The sequence below is a fragment of the Fusarium fujikuroi genome, chromosome FFUJ_chr07, assembly GCF_900079805.1.
Source record: "Fusarium fujikuroi IMI 58289 draft genome, chromosome FFUJ_chr07".
NCBI lineage: Eukaryota > Fungi > Ascomycota > Sordariomycetes > Hypocreales > Nectriaceae > Fusarium > Fusarium fujikuroi.
Genome location: NC_036628.1, coordinates 602,391 through 628,405, shown reverse-complemented (window position 1 = coordinate 628,405; position 26,015 = coordinate 602,391). Strand labels below are relative to the sequence as shown.

The 26,015-nt window shown below is 47.2% G+C and overlaps 13 protein-coding genes; 7 read left to right on the top strand and 6 right to left on the bottom strand.

Moving 5' to 3' along the window:
* Positions 1 to 646: 646 nt before the first annotated feature.
* Positions 647 to 1,902, top strand: FFUJ_08911 (uncharacterized protein; the record flags this gene model as incomplete). XM_023580335.1 has 2 exons in its annotated part: positions 647 to 1,552; positions 1,705 to 1,902. 2 exons carry the CDS (start codon positions 647 to 649, stop codon positions 1,900 to 1,902), a joined length of 1,104 nt encoding a protein of 367 aa, XP_023433130.1.
* A 574-nt stretch (positions 1,903 to 2,476) lies between these two features.
* Positions 2,477 to 3,649, bottom strand: FFUJ_08912 (uncharacterized protein; the record flags this gene model as incomplete). Its single annotated transcript, XM_023580334.1, has 1 exon — positions 2,477 to 3,649. One exon carries the CDS (start codon positions 3,647 to 3,649, stop codon positions 2,477 to 2,479), a length of 1,173 nt encoding a protein of 390 aa, XP_023433129.1.
* A 319-nt stretch (positions 3,650 to 3,968) lies between these two features.
* On the bottom strand, positions 3,969 to 5,794 carry FFUJ_08913 (probable amino acid permease NAAP1; the record flags this gene model as incomplete). XM_023580333.1 has 3 exons in its annotated part: positions 3,969 to 4,229; positions 4,277 to 5,455; positions 5,501 to 5,794. 3 exons carry the CDS (start codon positions 5,792 to 5,794, stop codon positions 3,969 to 3,971), a joined length of 1,734 nt encoding a protein of 577 aa, XP_023433128.1.
* Positions 5,795 to 8,496: 2,702 nt separating this feature from the next.
* On the top strand, positions 8,497 to 8,808 carry FFUJ_08914 (uncharacterized protein; the record flags this gene model as incomplete). Its single annotated transcript, XM_023580332.1, has 1 exon — positions 8,497 to 8,808. The coding sequence occupies one exon, from the start codon at positions 8,497 to 8,499 to the stop codon at positions 8,806 to 8,808; it is 312 nt and encodes a 103-aa protein (XP_023433127.1).
* A 1,105-nt stretch (positions 8,809 to 9,913) lies between these two features.
* FFUJ_08915 (related to thioredoxin) lies at positions 9,914 to 10,338 on the top strand (the record flags this gene model as incomplete). XM_023580331.1 has 3 exons in its annotated part: positions 9,914 to 9,936; positions 9,988 to 10,092; positions 10,149 to 10,338. 3 exons carry the CDS (start codon positions 9,914 to 9,916, stop codon positions 10,336 to 10,338), a joined length of 318 nt encoding a protein of 105 aa, XP_023433126.1.
* Positions 10,339 to 10,786: 448 nt separating this feature from the next.
* Positions 10,787 to 12,442, bottom strand: FFUJ_08916 (related to pisatin demethylase; the record flags this gene model as incomplete). XM_023580330.1 has 4 exons in its annotated part: positions 10,787 to 10,906; positions 10,956 to 11,276; positions 11,326 to 11,559; positions 11,606 to 12,442. The coding sequence occupies 4 exons, from the start codon at positions 12,440 to 12,442 to the stop codon at positions 10,787 to 10,789; spliced, it is 1,512 nt and encodes a 503-aa protein (XP_023433125.1).
* Positions 12,443 to 13,235: 793 nt separating this feature from the next.
* FFUJ_08917 (uncharacterized protein) lies at positions 13,236 to 14,369 on the top strand (the record flags this gene model as incomplete). The annotated part of the gene is made up of 1 exon (XM_023580329.1): positions 13,236 to 14,369. The coding sequence occupies one exon, from the start codon at positions 13,236 to 13,238 to the stop codon at positions 14,367 to 14,369; it is 1,134 nt and encodes a 377-aa protein (XP_023433124.1).
* A 521-nt stretch (positions 14,370 to 14,890) lies between these two features.
* Positions 14,891 to 16,087, top strand: FFUJ_08918 (uncharacterized protein; the record flags this gene model as incomplete). XM_023580328.1 has 3 exons in its annotated part: positions 14,891 to 14,901; positions 14,956 to 15,661; positions 15,692 to 16,087. The coding sequence occupies 3 exons, from the start codon at positions 14,891 to 14,893 to the stop codon at positions 16,085 to 16,087; spliced, it is 1,113 nt and encodes a 370-aa protein (XP_023433998.1).
* Positions 16,088 to 16,201: 114 nt separating this feature from the next.
* Positions 16,202 to 17,326, bottom strand: FFUJ_08919 (related to beta-1,4-mannosyl-glycoprotein 4-beta-N-acetylglucosaminyltransferase; the record flags this gene model as incomplete). The annotated part of the gene is made up of 1 exon (XM_023580326.1): positions 16,202 to 17,326. One exon carries the CDS (start codon positions 17,324 to 17,326, stop codon positions 16,202 to 16,204), a length of 1,125 nt encoding a protein of 374 aa, XP_023433123.1.
* Positions 17,327 to 19,330: 2,004 nt separating this feature from the next.
* Positions 19,331 to 19,684, top strand: FFUJ_08920 (uncharacterized protein; the record flags this gene model as incomplete). XM_023580325.1 has 2 exons in its annotated part: positions 19,331 to 19,459; positions 19,511 to 19,684. The coding sequence occupies 2 exons, from the start codon at positions 19,331 to 19,333 to the stop codon at positions 19,682 to 19,684; spliced, it is 303 nt and encodes a 100-aa protein (XP_023433122.1).
* A 196-nt stretch (positions 19,685 to 19,880) lies between these two features.
* Positions 19,881 to 21,467, bottom strand: FFUJ_08921 (uncharacterized protein; the record flags this gene model as incomplete). XM_023580324.1 has 4 exons in its annotated part: positions 19,881 to 20,626; positions 20,671 to 20,973; positions 21,021 to 21,152; positions 21,197 to 21,467. 4 exons carry the CDS (start codon positions 21,465 to 21,467, stop codon positions 19,881 to 19,883), a joined length of 1,452 nt encoding a protein of 483 aa, XP_023433908.1.
* A 1,686-nt stretch (positions 21,468 to 23,153) lies between these two features.
* FFUJ_08922 (uncharacterized protein) lies at positions 23,154 to 24,581 on the top strand (the record flags this gene model as incomplete). XM_023580323.1 has 2 exons in its annotated part: positions 23,154 to 23,258; positions 23,328 to 24,581. 2 exons carry the CDS (start codon positions 23,154 to 23,156, stop codon positions 24,579 to 24,581), a joined length of 1,359 nt encoding a protein of 452 aa, XP_023433121.1.
* Positions 24,582 to 24,876: 295 nt separating this feature from the next.
* Positions 24,877 to 25,907, bottom strand: FFUJ_08923 (uncharacterized protein; the record flags this gene model as incomplete). XM_023580322.1 has 2 exons in its annotated part: positions 24,877 to 25,227; positions 25,278 to 25,907. The coding sequence occupies 2 exons, from the start codon at positions 25,905 to 25,907 to the stop codon at positions 24,877 to 24,879; spliced, it is 981 nt and encodes a 326-aa protein (XP_023433120.1).
* Positions 25,908 to 26,015: the final 108 nt, after the last annotated feature.

Below are 26,015 nucleotides of genomic sequence, written 5' to 3'. Positions count from 1 at the left end.
ATCTAGCTCACGACTTTGACATGATACCACAACAACTGACCAAGTGCTACAGATTAGACGCTGATATGAGCCGTGAGTACTCTATCAATGGCGAATTGGTCAACGGTCTAGGGATCATCTGGCCGACTTGAGTACCTTGCTGGGGAGGTGAGCTGTGTGTCATTCTTCTGGTTGCTACCTACCTATACCCAGCCAGTCGCAAACTCCCTGAGGACTCTATCCCAGTTCTACTTAAAATAATAAGCTGCTTAGATTGCGTCCATCTAGGTGCAAGATGTTGTGAGTCTCGTAGTGATCCCGGAGAGCAAGTTGACTTGTGATAGTAAATCAGGATATTGAACCCACGGATCTAAGGGTCAGTAAGGTACGTAAACTTACTGAAGTCTGTTCACCAATGGCTAGAAGTCCTAAGTTTTCCTGCCTTCCTTCGCTTGGGTTCTTACGCATGCACCTTGCACTCCATGAACTCGCAACTTCCTTCCCCAGCAGTGCCTTCCCTCGTAATACTTGGTTAACTACCTAAGGTACCCAGGCAAGTCAATCATGGAGAGACATCTCCAATGCAAACTTGTACTCTTCAAACGTTTACTCTTCATCCAGCATCATCATAATTCATCAAGACTATACCGCATCATATCAAAACACCATGTACGAGGAGACATCAGACGATCCTAACCGTTTCCGTACCGTCTACAGACCTTCAGGATCATCAGGACCTTCAGGACCATCAACAAGTCCAGCAAGTCCAGCAAGTCCAGCAAGTCCAGCAAGTCCAGCAAGTCCAGAACGTTCAGGACCATCAGGACCTTCAACAAGTTCAACGAGTTCAACAAGGAAAACACGCATCGTACTCAGATCTTCAAGACCTGTGGGACCTTCAACAAGCCCAATAAGTCCAGAACGTCCAGGATCACCAGAGACCCAAGACTGCCTCATCGTCGAACCAATGCCAAAGCCATCTAGGAAGGTTGTTTCGACACTAACAGGCGGTAATCCTCAGAAACGCAAGCGTGACACTGTAACAGAAGAAACAGAGCAGCTTGAGAATACTCCACCAGCCAAACGTGCTCAGACTGATCAATACTCTATTACCAAGCCATCTGGGAAGGTTGGTCAGAAAACCACACCCGGAAATGCTCAGAAACGCAAGCATGACACTGTGACAAAAGAAACAGGGCAGCTTAAGGATACCCCACCAGCCAAGCGTGCTCAGACTGAGCAGCACTCTATTCCAACTCCTGTTGAGACACCCTTCAGTATCACTGAGCGTCAAGCCAGCAGTTCACCCCTTAAAACTCCATCGTGGGCTGAAGACATGACATGGCCTTCGCCCCAAGCACACCAGTTTTCAACTCCAGGACTACCAAGGCCTGGAATCATAGTTGACCAAGACATCCCCAGCCCTTCACAGAAGCCAGAAAAAGCCCTGCCACCTAAACGGCCACACAGCCTTAGAAAACATGGAGAAGCCCTTCTCTTCACTCTGGAAAGAGTTAACGAAGAATATCGTGATCAGTTGGTCCAGCTAGTGATAGCTAGGCCTCAAATCAAGGTAAGTTGCTCGGCCGGGCGCTTATGCGGATACCACGGGAAAAAAACTCCTGTGGTCCCAGTGATCTATGAATGGTACTCGATAAAAATAAACTGGCCAAAGATTGGTTTGGGCGACGGAGCTGGCCGACCGGCAGACATATACCATGTCAGTTGCTGGGATCAAATGATAAATACAGAAGAACTCTTGCCAAAGAAGCTCTTCCCAAAGATGGTCGAAACCCAAACCGGGGATTTCCACAAGGTTGGACTCATGGCAAGACAGTGGCTGAAACACTCGGGAAAAGTCGATCCGAAAAAAATGGTCCAGAGACTTCATATAATCACGGCCGCTTGGAAGCCTGGAGTTGATTTTGCTGAGTTGTGGCGACTCGACCGTAGCCAATTTTTGGGGCACGTGTCGAAAGAAACCTGTAGTCTTTCGGATATTATCAAGGCGAGAGACACTTATGTGAGAAGTGACGGAAGGCTCCTTTGGTAATACGTAGTTACAATAGAATTATGGGATTATTGCAAGACAACTTCTGACACAGAATCAGAGTGCCAAAATATATTGGTCTAGAGTACTACTAAGATGTCCTGAACTTGGGCCTTTTTGTCGTTTAGAAAAGGGGCCCCCAAGTTCTCTTGCCTCCTTTTGATAGTTTCTTGATCAGATCTTGACGGAGTATGAGGTAAGATTCAGTAATCTCAAAGAATGATAGAAGTCGATTAAAATATCCAAGACAGTTCACTGCCAAGTTGGGCTTGGGTTTGGACAGAGACATATTTCAGCAAACTGGCTTTATGAGCTGAATCTTAGACTAATTGTTCGGGGTGATCACTGGCAGAACAAGAAGTATTGAAAAATATGATATCTAATACTTGGTACTTATAACACTTGACTATGCTTGTCCTATACCTTATGGTTACAAGTGTATTGTCATCAACAACGTCCACAGCGCTTACAGAAGTCGCCCCTTTTCCGCTCTCTCTTCATCTTTGCCATTCTCTTGGCAGCTCTGTCTTTTTGCTTCTGCCTATTCAACTCTGTAGCCGGAATTCTTCGACTCTCAGAGTCGTCAGAGCTTGTGGTGCTTGTTTCGGTGGATACGCTATCTTGTCTTTGTTGGGCGACTGGTTGGGGGAGGGGATGTGCTGGGGGATGGTTATGTCCTGGAAGTTGAGCATGTCCTGGAGCTTGACTGTGTGTCGGAAGATGCCCTGGTGCCTGAACAAGGACGGGAGCCTGGGGGTGTGCTGGCGCCTGAGGATATGCTGGAACTGCGTTGTTTAGTGGTGGTGGAGTGTACCCTTGAGGTCCGGCTGATGGTACAGAAGCATGGCGAAGTCTTGGAATCTGCTCTGGTATAATGTTTTGTTGTGGTATATGACTCTGCTGCGGAGCTGGTGGCTGTACATGCGGCATCTGTGTTCCAGGAGGCTCTGGAGCTCCGAAACCAAGCCCACCGATCCTTTGTTGCAAAATCCTTTCCTGTTCTGCGCGTCTTTGTTGTTCTTGAATCTCTTCCTCTTGCTGCCCCAACCCTCTCTCAACTTCCTTTGTCTGCATAGCAATGACTTTTTTAATATTATCGCCAGCCTCGTCAAGCATACTGCTAACTTTATCTCTCCTTGCATTGACGACCTCGTCATATTCTATATCCTTCAGATCCATAAGAAGTTCAGCGCTGTGAGTCAAACTTGACATGAGGTCATTGACTATGTTCGCTTTGTTGAGGATTACCGTTAACTTTTCTTTTGCGTTAGCATCTTGGGGCATAGGGAGTTCCATGGTGCTCATGTTGCGGAAGAACTCTAGTTGAATGGAGAGTGCTCGGTAGGCTTGGTTGGTGAGGAAAGGAAATGTGTCGATCAGTGAGTCCCAGGGAAAGTCGGTCTGTGACTGTGGGCCAGGGCCTGGGCCTCCGTTATTCATTGTCACGTCCATATGAGCTTGCGTTTGAAGTTCTGAGAGATTTGAAAGTTCGCTGAACGGAAAAGCTCGTTTCTGGCTGGCCCAGCTCAAGTGTAGGAAAGGTCTCACGCGGAAGTAGGGGGGGTTTGGGCAGATATGTCGTTCTTTAAGAGACATTGATTCAGAAGTGTGATGGGCCATGATGCTGTGAACAGTTTGCTGTGCCTATGAACAAATGGCGCCTTTACGTGATGAGATAGCAAACTTCGGATGGCGTATCATCCGCAAGACAAAGGGATCGCGTGACGGCCAGGAGATGTAACACAACGAAAGAAATGACAAACGGCCCGTGGGATGGAATCAGCTATACTTAGATAATGGCTATTTGTAGATCTTGCAAAACCACATCAATATAACAAGCTTTCAAATCTCGGGGCATCATCCAAAATTCCAAATTGCATGATTAATATCTCCATAAGCATACTCTAAACTCTATATCTATACCACCAGAATTTTTAAACTAGAACAAAGTGTACCTCAATCGCTTCCACCAGGGAAAAGTAGCGAGCTCTGTCCTCCAAGCATTGATAGCCTCCCAGTCATGTTCACGCCGTCCCGTATCAATATCAATCTTTTCAATGCTGATCCAACTTGTCCTCTTCCAGAGATATCCTCCAGCCCAGAAAGCCAGCACGATGGGAAGTCCAAGATACTGCATGAAGAAGTCTTCAACAGTACCCATTCCGGACTCCCCAACAGGGGCAACAATGGCCACGTAGAACTGAGAAATGTTAGCTGATGCTACAGAAATGAGGATTTGGAACTCACCTGAGCAATAAGAATGACAACAACGAAGATCAAGCCCAACCATGATCCCCAAACGCCACCAATAGCCTTGAACGGGATTTCGTCGAGTGTATGTCCATTATACTTCCACGCTGCTCTGAATCGAATATGCGCAAGGCAAATTGATCCCCAGCAAACAAGCATGGCCAATCCCGACAAAGCCAAAAGCCAGTCAAAGATGACAGGACCAGCTGCATCAAGGTTCAAGAAAGCAAGGCATCCAAATGCAATGATGAATCCAACAGACGGCAGAGGTCGACCCGCTCGATCAACCCAAGTAAAGATCTTCGGCGCGAAACCCTGTTGTGCGAGCGCAAGAAGCGTGCGAGACCCGCCGTACACGGAGGCGATGCCGAGGGATAAAACTGATGAGAGGATGACGGCGTTCATGTAGTGGTCGAGACCTTTTAGACCGGAATATTTCCCAACAAGAACGAAGGGCGAAGCTGCGCTGTTGGAGTACGAACTCGAGCTGAGAAGATTCGGATCGTTGCAGCTGATCAACAACCCGACGAAAAGCAGCGCAACGATGTAAAACAAGCAGATTCTCCAAAAGACCTGCTTGATAGCCGCAGGAACCGAAGCAGTAGGATTTCGAGACTCAGCTGCTGCCAAACCCACGAGTTCCGAACCAGCAAAAGAGAACGCTGCTGTTACGAAAACAGAGCAAAAGCCCTTGAATCCATTCTTAAAAGCACCGGGATCATGCCACAGCTTAAAGCCCTGGTATGTATCATAGCTCCCACTCGACGGACCCCCACCACAAACCAACACCAACGCGATTATCATAAAGATAGAAATCGACGTGAGTTTGAAGCACGCCGCCCAGAATTCCTCCTCGGCATATCCTAGCGTGCCGAACATATTGAGGATGGTGATAGCAGCGAGAAACACGGCGATCCAGACTCCGGGAGAAACGTCAGGGGACCAGTACTGGATCGTGATGGCGCAGACTGTGAGCTCAAGAGGAAGCGTAGCAGCCCACTGAAGAGTGTAGTTCCACGCCATGGCGAAACCAAAAGATGGGTCGATGAAACGAGCTGCATACGTGTAGAAACCACCGGAGATGGGATACATGACGGCGAGTTCGCCCATTGCGTAGACGACGTTGAAAACCATGACTCCAACGAGGAAGAAGTCAATGAACAACGTAGCAGGGCCCTGTAACAATTAGCTAATATTCAATTGAGTGAAGGATTCACTTACACCTTTACTCAACGCCGAACCAGATCCAACAAAGAATCCAGCACCGATCGATCCTCCAATAGCCACCATCTGAAGATGTCTCGGCTTCATCTTGCGATCCAATTCCACAAGCCCAAGTCCATAATGCTTCCTCTTAAACGATTTAGCGTTCAATCCCGTCCTCGTCATGAAATCATCCTGCTCATATTCTTCACCCGTTGCAGTGAAGGGTTCCTTCGTAGGAGCGCTTTCATCAGCCATTACGCCCTTTTCCCCAATCACGGGAGAATCAGACACGACTTTTTCAACAGCCATGATAACCAAATTCAGGGAATAACCTAAATGACGGAAAAGAGTGAGGAATTAAAGAAAGAAGAAAAAAGTTCTTGCTAAATGGCCCCATTATAAAAAAGATGAGAGGCCCCATAGTAACAACGCTATTAGGCCCACACATGGCATGGTCATGACTCTGGATGCAAAATTTTCATTAAATCGCCTTTGAATCTCCACGATCTAAGGGGGAGTCTTGGTTACTACTCCAGATATTGAATTGGTTATTTACGTAAATCTCCATGGGGAAGGGTTTGTATTGATAACGAGGGTAAGAGATTTGGAGGTTTAGCGACTCCACATTGAAAGTTGGAGAAATTTGTGTATGAGACAACCAAACATAAAGAATCGAATATTAGGATTATCAAATCGGATGAGTTATGAATCTATGGTCTCTGAAACATATTATTCACGAGAAACAGAGATTCTTCAGTGATTCGATGATCAAGTCGAGTGGTTCGACCAATTCGCCACTGTCTAATACCGAGGTCAAACTCTTACACCTGTAATCCGATATCGAGATTTTCGTTTATCAAAAGCCTCATCCAACTTAAGTCAAGGAATGATTCGACCATCGATCAAGATCTATCTTATTACGTTACTCCCAAGTCTAATATGTCCACTCTTCGAACCTCCAAGTCAGAAACATCCTTGTCTCTATAACGTAAAAAAGTTGCGGCTCAGCGGATCGCGGTGGAGACGTGATCGGAGCCGATGGACCGTCACTTATTCCCGAGTTGCCTCCATTACCCGGTAGGGTACGGACTAGTGCTACCTATTTTGAGATAAGGGATAATAAACAGATAAATCAGCAACAATAAGAATGGGGTATCGAGGGAAATGTGAACCGCTTCAACTCACCAGAGCTGATGCATGCCCTACACAAGATAGCTGGGGATAAAGCCCTATTTGCATTATGCACCATATAGGTCAAAGAACCCGGCAAACTCTTATACTCTGAGAATTAGTCACGAAGCTCTTCTCCAATCTACCGGGCCACAAAGGGTAACCTCTGATCTAACTCTATGGGCCATACCCAAAATAGCGAACGGCTTGATTACCTTAGACCAATCGCTCGTACAGACACTTTCATCTATGACTATTATAGAAACTTGACTATATCACTTTTATGTAAAAGAGAGATGGCCTTTTGTCGAAAGCCCTTTATGATGCATTAGGCTCATTATAGGGCGAAATGGTTCCGCAAATGAAATGCTGCTTATTAAGTTTAGTTGGACTAGCTTTTAGGAACTTGACACATTAAGTCGAGAGTTCTGCCGTGAAAGGCACTGACGACAGTCAATCGCCTGTAAGAGCCTTCTCGGGAGACTCGGGAGGATCATCGTGATCTAGCCAATGTTGAAAAGAGCTAGGGTCATGAGAGTCAAGGCCTCAAAATTATGGAGACAGAGGAACCTTATACCGAGTTGAGAGTGGGCAAGCGAAAGGTACATGATGCTCCTCAAATACTACGCGGCTCGCGCTACTGGAATCTTCACTACAAAGTGTGCATTCAGTAAGTAAGGTAGAGTAGATATTAGGTGTCACTTGAGACGGCGGATGCTGTTACTTGTTTCAAGACGCAACGCCTGACTCTTGCTCGTGGAGTTGAAGTCTATAGATGGCATGACTGCGCTTTGCACTATGAAGGTAGTTACTTCTATATTGATACAGATCAAGCTAGTACTTCTATAAAATGGCCATCAGGGGTGCTTTACACAAACGGGAACGGGACCATAGACTATCCATTCACGGCCGAGTAAGAGGACAAATGGACCTATCAAGGCACTGCCGAGTCGATTTCGTCAAACTTGGTCGAAGGAATATATGCTGTTGAGGATGGGATCAAAAAGAACACGGAATTAGTTATCCTACTTCTCTTGGCATTATACGCGGACCGTACGCGGACCACAAGCGAACTTGACTTGCTAAACTCGTTTCTGGCCTGCTCTCAACCGAGAGGATGTAGGCTCTATTTTAAGGCATGATTCCGATTGGAGCGCGTCCCTCAGTCCCATCAAGCGAGGAAAGATGGCTTTGTGACTGGTTAAAATATATATCGCGAGTCATGATACCTAGTTGATGGGAATCTCATTCGGATTATCGGCGAAGTGAGAATCCACCGAAACGGTCATATATCAGTCTATGTAAAACCTTATTTTGACCGCTAATATTTGAGTTTGAGCCTTTTATGGGGTATTCTACCAATAGACGAGTGTAGAGCTTTCGGCAGTTGTACAAGTAGTTCGATCCCTGATTTGCCAAGAAACTAAAGTCCGATGTACCGATGACAAACCTATGAAAGTATGTGAAATTATATGAGACTGAGTCTTGGCGATGCTTCTTGGCATCACTGTGAGAAGTTGGAGGATCAAGAGAACCTCGTATTCTGATCATGAGATTCTGGAGTGCTGACAAGTCCGGAGTAGTGATGCCTATTGAGAACGACTGGAGACTGTGGGACTGATGATCTATGCTGTTGACGTACTGGGAAGAGGAATTATTGAGCTGTAATTTTGGGTATAAATATGTGTCAAGGTCTCTTCAAGTAAAGGACCATCACTCGCACATCTCTCAATATCACAATCATTAAGCCACCGCCTCAAAAGCGACAACCAAGGTACATACTAGTCCTTGGAGTTTCTCACAGAGCCTAACCATTCCAGAGCCTACCTTAATCCATCAAAATGAAGGTCTCAATCCTCGGTCTCCTCACCCTCTCAGCATTCGCTTCCGCCTGCGCTAGCTACGAAAGCTGCCACTGCTACGACAGCAACGGCATTCCCAACAACGGCGCCACTCAGACAGTCTGCGACCACTTCAAGGGAGGAACGGAGCCCAACACGCGAGAGTACGGTGCCAACACCCAGTACAAGGAGTGCAACGTCAAGACTTTTGGTGGCGGTGCTTCTAGTTTCGATAACTGCGACTGGAGACGCAGATGTCAGAGTGCTGGTGCCACTGGTGCCGATTCTTCTTGCCGCAGCAAGTTTCCCTAGGTGTATTGTGAGAGAGGGAAGCTTGAGTCGTTGTATGGAGTTCCAATGATATTGGTTTAAGCTCGGCCGACTCTAGCGGGTTCTACTGTTTATTATACTTGAGCCACGACCACAAGCACGAAATTGTATATGATTGCATGAAGGCGTCCCATAGAGGCTGGAGACCATGGTACATAACATTGTGAAAATCATAGTGACATGCCTGATGCCAGAGTTTGGAAGAAGTGATGAGTAAACACACCAGCATATGCTTCGGTCTTGATTAGTAATTATGCAGTAGTCAAATAGATGTCGCCAATTATCGCTCGTGAGCCAACTTACTAATCTTGGCCAGGTATCTGACGGTTATCCTGCAATCCCCCGATGAGGCTCGCCGAGGTCAATCAATGACAACGAATGAGACACCCGTGCCACAAGAGATGGGGCCTATCTTGTGATTTGTTAGCCTGCTGAGATACGGCATGCGCAGTGATGGATTTGGAGTGTAACATGACAAGAGCTGACATCCTGAGTATCAAGTCGGCCACATGAGTGTAAGTGTCTAGATAAAGGTCCGAGCCAGATAAGAATATATCCGAGCTAGTCAGTAAGTTCTTAAACTGACTGGCAATATCCGTAGAATCTAGTCATCAAGGTTCCTTACTAAACAGCTGATTGATCACCAATTCAGAACTCCACCTCTAGTGGCCACGCTAAAGGTCTGTAGATAACCTTCAGCCACAGGCCGATCAGCTGCAAATAGCTCCAAATTAAGACGTCATAGCTAAATGCCTCAACAACTCACGAGGTCCCTCTGTCAATTGGCCTCCATAGCATTTCAGCTTCAACAGAATTGCGGGGAACTCACTGATGTTGCTCAGCAAATCTGACCACGTACAGACGCCACAATAATCAGAATAGGAAAATGATTCGTCTAGTTCTGAGAAATGTCTCTGAATCCAAGGCAACGGAGACACGGAATATGCACGACGATGCAGCCAATCAGGCTATGACGCGTCCTGACGTGAGGGGAACATTGCACAGTATATAAATGCCTGTAACCCTCGGGCTTCTTAGACCCTTCAAACTCGCATATCCAGAGAACGCCATCGCAAAACATCTCAAAATGACAGTCCACGAAGTCAAGAAGTAAGCAACATAATCTCTGCATCTTTGCATGCCAAACTAAACAGCGCACAGCCTCGCCGAGTTCAGGGATGCCCTTGAAAAGCACACAGTCGTTCTTGCAGACTTCTGGGCCCCGTGGTGCGGACCATGCCGATTCATCAGCCCCGTTGTAGAGAAGTAAGGCCCGCCGGGCAACATGCATATGTACAACTCAGCTTACGCCTCATTACCAGGTTTTCGGAATCCACAGAATCTATCTACTTTATCAAGGTCAACGTTGACGAAGCCGAGGATGTGTCTCAAGAGTACGGTATCCGAGCGATGCCTACCTTTATGCTCTTCAAGGATGGCGAGAAGGCCAACGAGGTTGTGGGAGCAGACCCTTCCAAGTTAGAGAGGCTTGTCAATGAGTACAAGAGCTAGATATCTACTAGGAATACATTCCTCGGCAGAGGGGCATGCTTATGCCTAGACTGTTGTCTGTGAATAGTGGATGGTTTGAACCTCCAGTGACACACAGACCTTGTGCTTCATCAAATCGCATCTCCACGCTCATTTCAATCACTGTGAAAGTCATCTAACCTCTCAAGGTTCACGTGGGCGAAGTCCGTTGCCAAAATCTTATAGCGCCCTCTGCCAAGCCACCAGTTGTCTCTAATTGCTATAAGAAAAAAAAAGGGGGGAAAAAGAGAAGGTGGATATCTCAATGTAGTTATTGAATTTGCATACTGCCCTTGGGTTCTCTTTGTTATAATTAGACTCAAGTTTCAGTTAATACACGATTAGCGACATGTACCCGTATTAACTACAGATTTGGAGCTTCTCGAGTCAAACAGCAATAATATTAAGTTTGCAAAACCATCATTTGCCCCTATTTATGCCCTGTCTCCGTGACCCTCAGTACCAGATTTTGGTCATGGAACACCATGTAGCTCTCCGACTTCATCGCCACTTCAGGCTCAACAAGCTGAAAATCAAAGACCCGAAGAAGCTAGCAACTTGTCAGTAAGATTAACCAAACCAATGAACGGGTTAAATACCTCGAAAATAACCTTGTTCAGCTCCATGAACGCAATGGGCTTTCCAGCGCACATCCACCGCCCATATCCAAACACAATCTCTACATCACGCTTCATCTGAGCACTGGTCTCCTTGTCGACTTCCAGATATCTCTCTGGTCGGAAGACTTGGGGGTCCGGCCCGAAGAGTGCTTCGGAGCGTAGCAAGGAAGAAGCGTTGATGCCGATGGATGTGCCAGGGGGGATATACTTCCCATGCATTGTTTCTCCGCCGGCTGGGACGTCTTTGAAGAACATGCCTGTTGTAGCTGGACGAATCCGGATGCCTTCATAGATCACTGCCTGAGAGACAATGTCAGCATGTTCGAATGGAATTCAAAGGGGGATTTACCTGAAGATAAGGAAGTTGCCGAGACTCGACGTCTGTGATTGGATTCGAAGCTCGACCTTCAGATACCGCCTCCGTGATCTCTTGTCTGAGGCGCCGATATATGTGAGGTGAAGCAACGATATAGAGCAGAATTACCCGTATAACAGTGGCAGTGGTTTCTGATCCTGCCACAAACATGAATAGAGATTCAGCCTGACACTCCTCCAGTCGTAACCCATGTCTCTTAAACGAGCCCTTTAGCCAGTCAGCGTATGATCTCCGTACCTAAGAAATGTCTCACCAGCATATCATGCTGCTCATCGGCTTCGGGAGCATATCGCTCGCGAACAATAGTATTTGCCACTTTCATCAGCGGGCCAATCCCCTTTGTATCATTCTCAGTCGGTCCAAACAGCTTCAGAAACATAGGCGAAAAGATCAAGTTCCTCAGCCATGGAATGTCTGTCGCGAGCGTCATGACCAACAAATGTTCATTGAGCGCCTTGGCAATCCCGTGAAAGTCAGAGTCGGCTTTGAGATACCCGAATTCTTGGCCAAGAGACAGATTCGATATGACATCGAGTGCAAAAAGACGTGTTACTCTTGTTCCCTCCATCGGACGATAATCTCCCTGGGTAGAGATGTATTTCTCCTTAATTAGCCGAATCAAACTGCCGACCTGTCTGTTGACTACGGCTTCGAGATTGGGAGCGTCGCGTCCACTGTAAGCGGGAGATAACTTTGCCTTGACCCGATCGTGTTGAACTGGGTCTGTTATCTGGAACATGGGGTCGTGATAAGGATTGAATTTGCCGCCGTGATACCAGTTTCCTTTGGTATATGTGTTTTTAGTACTTGAGACTTTTCGAATCAAGTCTGGGTCATCGACGAGGACCTCGTTAGGTCCAACTCTGACGAGGGGCCCATGACGTCGATTGAGGTTGACCAAGTGATCGTGCTGTGTTCCGGTGATGGTGATGTAAGCTACCCAAAGATATGAGAATTTACCGAAGATAGGACCTGGTATATGTCGGAGACGATACCAAGAGAAAACAGAAGAGAGAATGAACCAAGTAAAGAGGGCAATGATGAAATACGGAAGCCATGTAAGGCCCCTTTCAAAGAATAGTGAAACCATGATTACATACGTGCGACGGAAACAACGACAAGAAAAACAGAAAGGATCGGGAATATATAACAAAACATCATCTCAATTCCATTTTGATTTTACTATCGGGCATATGAGATGGCTGTCTTGGCCATCGCAGCTGAAAATGAACAAGACCTGATTGGTAAGTTTACGATGACTGTGTAACCCCAAATCATAGACGTGCAGCATGATTACGTGGGTTTCCTTGGTTTTAAGGCCTCAAACAAGTCACGGGATATGCGAGATGATATCAATGTCTTGAAAGAAGCAAATACATCTAGATACGGCGCTTTGCTGTCTTCAATAATTGGTGGTTGACACTGAGGGTTGCTTAACGTGCATCCCAGAGGGGGAAAGATAACTTAGGACTGATCCTAACTCATAAAAGGATTTAGGTAATATAGTGAAAATTTAGTATACCTACTAAGTTTAGCATACCTTTTACTAAGTTTATTTTATGCCTTGAAATCAAGTCCGATATTTTGTTGCTCCCTGAGGGCATCGTCGGGTTCCTAACATGGCGACTTGATCAACCAATCAGAATAGCTTGGATGGACCTTCAGATCTATCGCACGTCATCCGAGGTTTTGACTACTCAATAACGATCACTTCCTCTTCAAGAAGGTTGCTTTACATAACCGAGTAGTTTCCATAATTCATGCAACATTATCTTCCTACAGCACGACCGAAGCACATCATATCTTCATTTCGAGCTCAAGAAGAACATCCGGCAAAGGCGGGGTTGATGCGACGTTAAGATATCGAGACATATAAATTCAACATGTCCGACAGTCGCTATGGCTCTCAAGATGAGGGGGGAAAGCCTCAAGTGACAAATATGAGCGTCGCAAACTCCAACATTGTCGTAGTTGGTGGCGGTATCGTCGGTGCCTCCATCGCTTGGCATCTCTCCTCCGAGACAAACGTGACCCTCATCGCGGAAGATATCGGAGGCGTAGCCACTCCCAATTCATTCGCTTGGCTTAACGCCGCTTCGTCGGATAAGAAGTTTTACTACGACTTTCGACTTCGGTCTCTTCAGCATTGGAGAGAGATTGAGAAAGCTGTTGATAACTTACCCATTCATTGGGGAGGTACAACGAGCTGGGATAAATCGCCTGAAGAGCTTGAGGAGGAGCAAAAGAACCTGACTGCTTGGGGATATGATGTTATCCGAGTTGATAAGGCGGAAATATCGAAGCGGGAGCCTCATATTGAAGAGGCGAAACTTCCGGAATGGGGTCTTGGTTATGATCAAGAGGGAGCTCTGGAAGCTGACAAGGCGGCTGAGCTATTGATTAACCTCGCAAAAGACAACGGCGCCAAGGTTCTCGAGACTAAAGTCATAGGTTTCACCAAGACCGATGGCCATATTAGCGGCGTTACTCTGTCGTCCGGCCAAACTATCCCCGCAGACCATGTCGTCGTAGCCGCAGGTCTAGGAAGCGTCTCTCTCCTCGCATCTCAAAACATCCCCCTCCCACTCAAAAGCACAGCCGGTCTTCTCGTCAACACGAAACCCAACTCTAAAAGACATATCAACGGTGTAATCAACGCCCCCGAACTGCACATCCGCCAAACCCTCGAAGGAGCTCTGCTTTTCGGCTCAAGCTACGCCGGCGGAGATCTAGGCGATGATCCAGAAAAGACAGCCCGTGAACTCTTCGCCAAACTTCAAAAATCAGTCGTCGGGGGGGATAAGCTTGAGTTTAGTCACTACACTATTGGGCATCGCGTATTGCCAGAAGACGGACTGCCGATTCTTGGAGAGACGGGATTGGATGGCCTGAGTGTCGCTGTGATGCATTCTGGGGTTACGAATGGGGCTCTTGTAGGAAAATTGCTGAGCAGGCAGATTCTCACTGGGGAGACGGATCCTATCCTGGAGAATTTCCGACTAGATCGTTTTGCATAAATGTCTTGTCAGTCGAAGTGCGCTCGCAGAAGTTGCAGCCTGTGGTGATCATAGAATTAGTGTTCGTACTGCAGTATCTTCTCTACTACCTAGTAGGTGCGATCAGTGGTTTTGAGTGCTAAGGAACCACTTAGTGAGTGAAAATGGGGATCTCCAGTATAGCAGAGGAAAGTAAAGTGACGACTTTAGTCCTAAATGATAAAAAGATTTAGGCAATTTAGTATAAATTTATATAAACTTAAGTAACTCATATAAAATTAGGTGAGTTATATAAATTTGGGTAAGATTTAGTATTTCTTTTTGATAAATATATTCTAATGCGTTTTATTATGGTCTGCTTGCTTACTGGGGTCTACCTACCTACCTACCTATTCTGCACCGACAGCCAGTGTCATGAAGATTGCTCCTTCTCACCAAAGCAGCACATTATCATCTTCTTATTTAGTTAGAATGCTTTCGCAAACTTCGCTCTTCATCTTCATCATCATCAAAATTGCGATCGATGATTCTTCTTTTCCATCATGGCTCAGCCGTAAGTTATCAAACCCCGACTCGAGAGGTTCTTGCTGACAGAATTTGCATCAAGGGTATTCGAATTCCCATATGGTGCTCAAGGTGGACGAGAATTATGTTTGGAAGAAGGTTTTCACGGGACATTTGCATCTCAAAAGGCATTCGTCGACATTACTTTTGAAAACAACATCCCTAGCACAAAATCACATGTGATGCACGTCACCTTCATGAAGACTGCGAAAGTCAAGCAACACGGAGTGCTCAAGCTTTACGACCGGCGTTATCCTGGACGCATTCGTCAAGCTAATGGCACAGCCGCAGCCACAGCTCCTTCGGTTGCAGAAGATGCTGCGTATCGGACACTCGTGCGTCAAGGAAAAATGGATGTTTTCCCGTTAGCCCTGAAACACATCTACAAAACCGATCCCAAGACCTGCGCGAGCGACTTTCTTCACAACCACAGGTTTGGCGGTGCCAGTTTTGGCGGTGCCGAGTTCGATAGCATGGCAAGATTTGAAGCTGCTACTTGGTACGAGTGTGACCAGCACTTCAAGACCGAATTAAAGGCGTATAAAAAGCTGGAACGACTTCAAGGCTCCCGCATACCACGCCTCTATGCACATGTGCGAATTCCACATGGTGACGTTCCCCAAGCTGCTCGAGACGACGCACCATGGGACCGATTTCTTTGTGTTCATGGTCTTCTGCTAGAACACATTCCTGGCCTCCAACTCGAATACTGGCCTACACCCGACATTGCTTCAAACATGTTAAAGACAGTAGCAGAATGCGCTGCCGAAACGATATAGCAGATCAGTACATCGGGCGTTCTTCTCAAAAAGACTTGCAAAAATGTTATAGTGAAGGAGTACAACCCCCGCATCTCATTGCCCTTTATCGTCGATTTCACTGAGGCTGTGTTCAAAGAAGACTTGGACGAGCTTGAGATTAAGAAACTTCCAATAAGTCGCATGTTGTTTGCACATGTCCAAATCCTCCAGCCTGGTTTGGAACAGGCATATTGGGATAAGGCGAAGGAGAGCCGTTACCTGGACTTGTTTGCTGAAAGCTTCGGCATGATCCTTACTCAGAAAGGAATAGACCAAATTAGGGTCAAGATTCGCAATTATCAGGCCATACCTGAGGAATTCAGTCAGTGGCTGAAGGACGAGAGTGGGGGTGTACGGCCTTCATACTTAACGTGATTGAGAGGATGAAGTTGAGTTGCGAGGAACGCTGGAATCAGGTGTTGTAGTCACAGTACGAGACATATTTATTTCAACAGAGCACTGGAAAACCATTGTTTGTTGAATAGACTATCAGATCTTTTCTTTTCTGTTGTAATCTACAAATCCTGCTGACGGCCCATCCCGACTAATCATGTAACCGAACCGATTTGGCTCATTGAGCACTAGTGATGGCATGTCCTTATTGTCTTCAATCCTCACAAACTGATCCTGTTCCCTCCCCCAAAGATCCTTACCTTCTCTCACTGCAGCAGCAATTTTATCTTTGTCTCTATATTCCTCGCGATTCATCCACCGATGAGAAAAGCTCGCCATCTTGTTGAGAAATTGATCTATAGTCTGAAAACAGCTGCTGCAATGCCAGCCCGCATTGCTCAGCACGTCCCTCTCGAGGAAGCGAAATGGACGGAAGCCGCCGTCTCCGTTGCGAAGGTTGGTGGGTTTGAGGGTTTGGTGTCCTTGGTAGTATGTCGCTTGAGGGTGCTGCCACTCTGGACCGGTATGGAGGAATTGGAATGAGTAATAGTAGAACTTGGAGGAGAGTGTTAGACGGCGGGGAAAGTCGCAGTATTGGAGGACGAGGAGGGTTTGTGGACGGGGTATTTCATCGACGTCGGCTACAATGAGAACGTCTCCTTTGTTTGGGGCTCTTGGCCCGTTGAGATTGAGCAGGACTTGGTCGAAGGGGGCGTCTCTTTGCAAGTCTTCGTAGTCCCAGGCGCGATGCGGGTCGAAGTTCGATGGGAAGACTAACTCGTGATAGATTATCTTGTGATGATATCGACGGAACCTGTCCCAGTTCTCTTTGAGGATAAGGGGCTTCGAGTTGGCTTGGAATGATTTGGCTGACTCGACGATGATGAAGTAGTCGACGTAGTCGTACAATGCATCGAGGCGTATTTCAAGGAAATCCAGCTCGTCGTTTATCATGAGCATATCGTAGACTTTGCGCTCGCTTGAGGGACTCTTGGGCACAAAAGCTGAGTATCCATGGACGGAACAGAGATCATGCGCAGCCCTGGAGGCATAGAGCTCCGAAGTCTTCCGGCCATGGTGTGAAGCCGGGCTCAGAAGGTCTATCGACTGTAGCGACTCAGTAAATACTGCACGAGAGCCGCGAAGATGTCGGAACGTCAACCAGAGCAAGGAACAAAAGCCAGTGACCAGAATACCTCTAAACACAGCTTTCGGTACCATATTGACCTGATCATGAAAGATGGAGAGCGAAATGTGCCCAAGACAAGGAGGATCTGACATTTCCCTTTGCTGTTACCTAATCTGACTCAGGGCTGTTGGTCGCACACGGAAGTCGGCATTCATGGTTACATGTGATATCCTGCAGCCAACAACATCTGATTACTGTGATACGAACAGTACATTGTTGACTTGAGGGAGTTTTGATTGGTTGCTGAAAGGTGAAACAAGGTAGTACGCATGAGGGGACTTTTGTGCATCCTTTATGATGATCAACCAACAGCATAACTACGGTGTTTCTGTTACTAATGGCATATTGCACCACGAGGGCCGGAGAGACAAGAAAACTCAGGACCTTGATCCTAAATGACCCAAAGACTTAGGTAACTCAGTCTAAGCTTAGGGGACTCTTTACTAAGTTTATTTTCGCACCCTTTTCTAAAGTATTGTGTTTTCTTTCTCCACGAGGGTAGGATCTCAATTTTAGGGGATAAGAATACTCGCTCCCTTGAGGCGTGGCCTGATCCAAATAAGCGGCAATTGATGAGTCCTGCATTAAGAATGTGGGCAAATACAAGGTTGTATCATGACGGATGATCGACCGGGCATATTCCCTCTTGGCCAGCGGGAGCTAAACAACTGCCGATCCTAACCTGCCCACTACGAATCGGGGCATTTTCTACGAGTAAGCATCCATCAATGCAACAGCGTCACTCACAACAGGAGCCACGGCTACCAGTGCGCGCCCTGGAGGATCTAATCAGACATTCAAGCGAGGCCCGGGAGCCGGTCATAAAGCGCTATGGCCGGAAGGACAAAAGGACCCCGAGGTTGGTTGACACAGGTACTTTACGAGAGGTCCAATCGCCGATTACGCCGACGCAGGACCTTTTGTTATGCATAATCCTGGAGTGAGCCAGGGATAACTCACTTAGCAGGGATCTCAGCCCTGTCGCCGTTCAGCTTACCTGCGGCCCGTACTCTTTGTAGGGATGTTGGAAGAGGGGCTAATCTCGTCCGAGCAAGTTCGTTGAATTTGTGACGAAGCCCAAAAGGTCGAATTTGAGAGCGTGAGACTCATCTTAGGTAGAGTCAGCCCTCCTGTACTTGCTAAGTCCAATGTTTCGTGACTAGAAAATTATAGAGGGCGGTTGTACTAATACAATGCTAGTCAACTCAGAAGGTTCTAGGTAGAGATTGCTTTAGATCATTCTATGGACGATTAGTTGTAATCCTTAACATGGATCAAGGTAGCTCAGCTCACATATCTGCTTACTAGGACCATTCAAGGATACATCTTGTCTCTGAATATATGAGAGAATTTTGAGGCTGACATTCTATTTTCCTTTTCCAGATCATCCAAGCTAGGACGAAGTGATGTATCGATCCTATCGAAGTCTGAAATACATTCCTCTTGAGCGTTTACGCTCCTTGACTGGCATGTGTATGTCTTGAGCCATGAGTGAAGCTAAATACTTGGATATACCGCCCTGTAACATCGACATTACTTGAACCTGAAATAAAATGCTCATCGAAGGTTTCTGTGCACTTTGAAACACGAGGCATTCTAATGACAGTATACGTATCTCTACTTAACAGGGTCAAACAGATAGTCGCATGATGCTGCACTTCCACGGACCGTCGGTGCTTAGAATCTGATGTGCATCTGCTTCAGACGCACTGAGGCTTACCAACACGAATTGGCCCCCAGTATTGAACATCAGATGCTTCTGAGTGACGTCGAGAGGGGAATCCTTCCTTATTGCCATAGTCAGGAATGTCTCCGTGCATGATATGAGGATCAAGTTGAAAGATATACCTCATTTGAGTCCTTCACTTGTCAGCAACGGCATACCACCATGTGATTTCCGAGTGCCAATTATTTTCATCGCGGTGACAATCGCTCTCCTCTCAGCTATAAAAGCTCCCAGTAGTCGTAACTTTACCAGAGATCACCACAAGCTTCTCCCTCTTCAATAACCACTCCATCAAACACAACCCCTCAAAATGAAGACTGCTTTCTTCAACATCGCCGCTCTGGCCCTCACCATCTCCGGTGTCTTTGCCAACCCCGCCCCTAACGGAATGGCAGTTGACATCTCCGAGCGCGACGGTGTTCTTGAAGTCCGCGAAGTCGTAAGTCCACCTTGCATTTCCAGCAAGTAACTCAAATGTTGATGTTTAAAGCCCCGTGCCGAGGCTGGCATCCAGTGTAGAGAGTGTGTTCATCTCGGTGGTCGCTGCACCATTGGTGATGGAAGCTGCTATGCTTCTGAGCATGCTAGTTGCCGCTGGTGTGGCAATAACTGCAAGTCTCGATGTATCGGTGATGGGCAGACTTGTGAGCAGTGGTGTCTTTAGATGCCAGACAATTGGTCACATCTAGCTTTGGCCCCCATTTGCACATATGGATGAGTGGTGGAGTGAAGATAACAGTATCACGCTCTTTTAGCATGACAGATAGTTGGAAACAGGCTAGCTAGCTCAGTACACTCGCTTTATTGAAGTTATTGTCATATGTCTCATCACATTGGGTACTTTTGATCCTGACATTTGACTATGCCTGTTCTGGGTGAACGATACTGCAGACTAGGCCCCTCGAAATGCTGGTGTTGCATGATTCGCGCCTCAGCCTGATATCCTTCTGACTCTGATCAAGCTCTTTCAAGACCAGACCGAGTCCAATATCCTGCCCATCCTTTATAATAGGAACCATCTTTCCATCCCGTTTCCTGAAGCAGCCATTTACTAAAACAGCATCAACATCACGGGCCTCACTGTAAGTCACAATCGCCGCGACTGGTTCCTCCCTCGCCGATGCGCCAAATGCCAGCGATTGATCTCGGGAGAATATCACAATATCGGCCCTTTTTCCAACCCCAATAGACCCTATCTCACTCTCCATACCAACAGCCCTCGCAGCTTCAATGGTCGCTTTGTTGAATACGTCGTGACTTGTTTGATCGAATTTATCGACCTTTTGGCCTTTTTCTTTATACTTTAGAGTCTTCTGGAGACGAGAGAAAAGAAGGGCGGTCCTGGCTGCTTGCATGAGTGATGAGGAGGTGAGGCAATGACAGTCTGCGCCCAGGGAGGTGGTGAGGCCTGGTTCGAAAAGGAGATGCCAGCCCATTGAACCTTGAGCTTCTGTGGCTGGTGTGCATGCTAGAGGGACGCGATGTTTCTTAAGGATGCTGAAGTCTTCATCGTCCATGTAGTTGCCATGGGATATGATGATGGTGTAGTCGTCTTCTGGGGTCGGTAAGAGAGAGTACTTCTCTAGAGCCTTTGGTACAGAGGATCCTATTTTGTCAGAATTTGTCATATTATTGGTCCTTTTGGCTTACCGAAATTGCCGCTGTGAGATGTGATGAGCTTGATACCAGCATTCAGCGCTCGACGGAATAACTTTTCGAGTTCCTGCTGTGGCATATGATATCCATCAAACGAAACGCCAACATTGACACGACCGTTTCCAAAAGGACCTCTCTGGGCTAAATCCTCGACATGCTTGATGAATGGCTCGGAAATAAACATGGCATTCGGGACGCATGATTCGGTGTCCCATTTCCGGAGATTTAGGAATGTTTCTCCGTATGCGAATACTCCACGGATGCCAGAGTCGGAAAATGCAGACATAGCAGACTCGGCTACTCTCTATTAGTCGTGATAAATTGCTGCGATGTTCTAGACGTACCGTGCTCGGGGGATTTACAGCCGTGGCAGTGATCGAGAACGAATGTCGTTCCGGCGTCGATGGCTTCAAGACAGCCTGCCAATTGACCCCAGTAGATATCTTGAGGGGTATAATTGAAGGCTTGCAGAAGATCTAAAAGGTCAGCCACGTTATTCAACAGCTAGATATGCACTGACCATCTGAGAAGTATTCCAACCAGCAGTTGTCTGTTCCGTAGCCCTTCAGCTGCGTCTGCCAAAGGTGATGATGAGTGTTAATGAACCCAGGGCTAATGATCTTGTCGGTGCAGTCGACAACTTCAGCATGAGGTGGAGGCTTGATTGATTTTCCAATTTGTTTGACAATGCCGTCTACTATCAAGATGTCGGTGTTCTCAACGACTCGAACAGAATCATGTTCGTCATGTTGAATGGCCAAGCCATTCTGCAAAAGAATTGACTGAGGCATGTCGATCTATGATGAACTCTACAGAATAGCTTATTCATTTCCACTTCCTCCCCTTTCCTTTCCTTTTATATGCAACACAGCCACTTAACTACACTCCTCATTTTCGCCAAGGACCAAGCTGTAGGTGTAGAGTTATAGCAAACTCGGCATGTCAAAGACTGATTGTCACGAAACTGGACCTAGGGTTGCATTAGCCTTGGTCAAGCGTCGGACAACCATGTGGAGGAATATTACGAGGTTATCTGTCAGCAGATTCAGATCTTGAAACGAGACGTGCGTTGCCAGGTTCGTGTTAGTGCAGCCAAGTCGGGGTCCCGGTGCGCTGTACTTGGCGAAAGGCCGAGAATAAACACGAGTGCCGATGCACTTTTGTATGGCGTATCGGGACTTGTAGTCAGCGAGTGCCGACTTCTCTCCACTTTGCTTCCCCAGATTTCATGTCGATCAAGAAGGATTGTGATGAATTGTGGACCTGTCTCGTTCTGAAGCGTGTTGAGTGTCCATACTTTAACATGATGGTGAGAAATAAGAGGTTTGTAATCATGACCGAGGTTCTCTGGTTCGGGATGTGGGGGGTTCGGTATGGGTAGATGACTTGGTTTATAACAAGAGCGTTCTGTACGATGAAAAGATGCTTATTAGCAAGTCACTTCTACTTCCAGAAATCGATCTTATAATAAAGGCCTTCCTTCTTCTTATTGTCTTATTGTTGAAATCTTCAACATCATGATCTTTGGGGATCGCCGCATCCTCCCTGTCCCGTGTGAATGGAGTCTCATTAGCTACCTGCGCTTAGCTCTCTGTCCACTAACCCGCGATCCACTTTCACAATTTTGGTTTGCAATTGGGTCAGACAACAACAAACATCCGACAGTCAATAGAATCCTACACGCAACATCCGAGCTACAAAGAATTCAAGATTTCTCCTCAGCAGCTGGTTTGTAAAAGTGGTAATTACTATATCGATAAGCTTATTTAATTGAGTTACTTCCCGTTGCATCATCTCAAGCAATGTTACCTCATGCGTCACCATGCGCAATGCAACTCTATTCGTGCGCCGTTGAAGAGCTTCCCCGAAAGTCAAAACATAAAATCACCCTGTGAGGATTATAGTCAATCACATGACTCGAAAGAGCCATGATGCTGAGCATACATTACCTACTTGCCAGAGAAACCTCGGACTCCAAAGGAGAATGCCAAAAATGCTAGCTTGAAAGGTCTCCTGAATTTAAATTAAATCTCTTGAATGGATAACAACGTTATCCATGTCCGTTTGACAACTAAGATTGATAGCAAAGGTATTTTGGCTTATTAGGTATGCCAAGTATCGTTCAACAGCGTTTACAATGCAGTTAATTCAAGGATCAGACAAACCTTTATCCGCGAAGCTGGAGTCAAAACTGCTTGGGATACTTAGTAGAACACATGCAACCGCTTCATACGCAATAACCAGTGTTTGTCGAATTTGGAAATCATAATATGTTCTTCACTGCCCAGCAATGGCAAGGTCGCGTACCTTACCTAGGTGAGGTACTTAGGTAGATTGTCACTGATTCATGTTGCACAAGATATATGTGGGTCCCCTGCCACTGCCTCGAGCGAACTCTCTCTTAACCTGTGTTCAACCTTCCTCGCCCTTTTTCCATCATACCACGACCTCATCTCCATCATAGAATTACACACGCGATGGATCATATTCCCAACGAGATTCTGAGCCATATTCTCAGCTATCTTCTCACCGACAGAGAAAAGCGCCGTCTACGCAAAGACTCAATCTGTCACGTCTTGCCGGTTCGCCTCGTCTGTCGCCGGTGGAATGATCTAGCAACCAAACATCTCTTCCGAACAGTCACGCTCTAGCAGAGCGAGGACACAATAGAAGACGACTTTGCTTCCTGGCATCAACTTCTAGAAACAGACTCTATTAGGAATGCCATCCGACGCGTCAACATCGAAACCGCGCCGTGGGATTCTGCGTTGGAAGAGGGCAATGCCATTCTATTTTGGCCGGATTCGTGGCTTGAAAACGGCTACTGGCCTGAGTTTGCATCCGCTATCGACCGCATCCGCGACATGCCAAATCTCAACTCCATCACTTTGCGCTTCTCCCTGTTTTGCCTAACTGCAGAACGTGACGATACAGTCTTCCAAGAGCCGAAAGGAACACGCGAGAGGACACTTGAGCTTATATCAGAAGTACTGCGGAATCGTGAATCCCGTCCAGGGAGAAGTACCGTTCGAGAGCTAGTCTTGTCCAACCTTGAGGATACCCCGCTGCCAACAGATCTGACCCACAGTTTATTACGAAACATCGACCAACTACACATGCGCTTCGTTTACGAAGTTGAGGATCGCGAGAGTAACGTATTCTCAAAATATTTGCAAAAGACACTGTTGCCTTCGGTCGCCGAACGACTGGTTGAGCTGACGCTTGCCGGTTGGCTCTGGGGTGCTATCCCAGTCGAATTCAATCCTAAAGGTCTATCATTTCCACGACTCAAACGACTGAAGCTGGATAATTTCATGATTATACGACAAGATCAGTTTGACTGGGTGCTTGAGCAGCGGTCCCTAGTTGATCTTCAGCTCTACAATACCAGGATTGCGACACATTGTGTTTTACTTGCTGTAGACCAGGACGATTTTGAATACTGGGGCGTCAACCTACATGGATGGAAAGAACTGGCAAACAATCACGAAGTGAATGGTCCACCCCTTGGTTCCATTCTCAACACGCCACATTCTGGAGAACTTCGGCCCGGTTGGTACATGAGTGACTTGCGATGGTCAAACATGTTCGATCGCATCCAGCAACATTTGCCGCTGTTGAGAAATTTCACTTTCGAACATTCAGACTTCGAAGATTTCTTGGAACACTATCCAGGTAGCCCGGAGGTGTACTGTATGGGCGAGAGGTACTGGACTTACGGGGAAGGAGGCTGGTCCACGATGTGGTATAAGCCAGCAAGAGAGCATGAGTGGGAAGCAACTCCCTTTTTGGAGGACGACATGTCAGGAACCCCAGTGGGTTTATACGAGCGTACGGAAGCAGCTGATCGACGTGCATTAGAGAAGCTGATGGAAGTGACGCGCAAGCGACGTGAGGGAAAATAGTGCGCTTATGGGGGGAGATCAATCATGAGCCAAAGTGGTTAGAGGAAGAACGCTTCGGCCTTCACTGCAAGTGACGAAATGGCCAGTCTAATCCCTTCTGTGTTATCCTGAACTTAGCTCGGGGTTTTGTCACTTCGAGAGGTTCTAAGTTTGTTAGCGCCTTGAAACGTGGAACAAGTTGGGGAATTGTCATTTCCATGTACGGTATAGACTATGGTATCTAGAAAACAAAAATCACCACTCTTAAATGCTCTCATCTCTCCAAATACACCGTTCAAGAAACATGCGCCGGAACCTAAGGATGCACAAGTGAAACCAAACGAGGAAAAGCCTCCAACCAGGGTGGCCCTAGTTCCCAATTATTGAGATCACATGCAATGGCCTCAAACTCGGGGCTCACGCAAACCTGACCGCCTTGAACAGCCATCAAGGGACACCCCGGCGGCCACTTCAGCTGAAGAGACTCGAGGTATATCTTGACAGAATGTCTTGACTTGATACGTGGATTCGTACACAAAAAGTCTCGCAGGTCGGGCCAAGGGATGTAATCGATGCTCACAGGATGAGGATATGTATTCTGGACCTCGGTAGGAAGCAGCCACGGCGGTACATCCTTGAGAGTCATAGGATCAGGATGTAAGCGCCACTGCGCGAAGGATTAGTATGCAGGAGACAATAAGGCAAAGATGAACTTACTCTCATGAGACGATAGGCAAAGAAATACACCCCGAACAAAGTCTCCACACTAGCCATCTCAAAACCCTTGAGAAACGAGGTCAGAAAACATGTGACTGCATTATCCCCGTAAGAGTGAAGCGTCATGTTAGGCAGCTCAGGGTTCCTCGGCAGGGACCTAGCGTGGAGCGGATCCTTGGGAAAAGCAGCATGGGTCTCGTAGAGAATCGCGAAACTCCGATACTCGAGACAATCGGCCTGCGAGTGATGCTGCACTCCGCATCGGCAATCGACGTGCGACGGCGTGGGGAACAAACTCGACATTACCTCCGGAACCTCGGCAGGCGGGATATCGTGGTGGTCTGCCGCACATGGAGCACCTGCCGGCGCAGGTCGTCGCCCTGCGGGGAAGTCCGGGGTCTCGACGCTCGTGTCCATCTCATAAGCCTCGCCAGGGGGTTTCTGCGAAGATCTCTGCTGCAGAGCCACCAGATCAGCGCTCAGCTGCGGGAGCGTCCGGAGCTGCGCGGAAACGGTGTCGAGGTTCTTCCTGATCTGTGCAATGTCTGCTTCCATGCGCTCCATGCGCTGCTTGTGCTCCTGCCGGTTCTCCCTGTGCTTGACGCGATCTGCCAGTCGCTTCTGGCTCATCTGAGCCTCTGTGCGCACCCGTCGCTTGGACGAGCCGCTGGGTGGAGACGCAGACATGAGAGGTGAGTCGAGGTGGCTGAAATAGGGAGGTGGTCAAAAGGTCATATA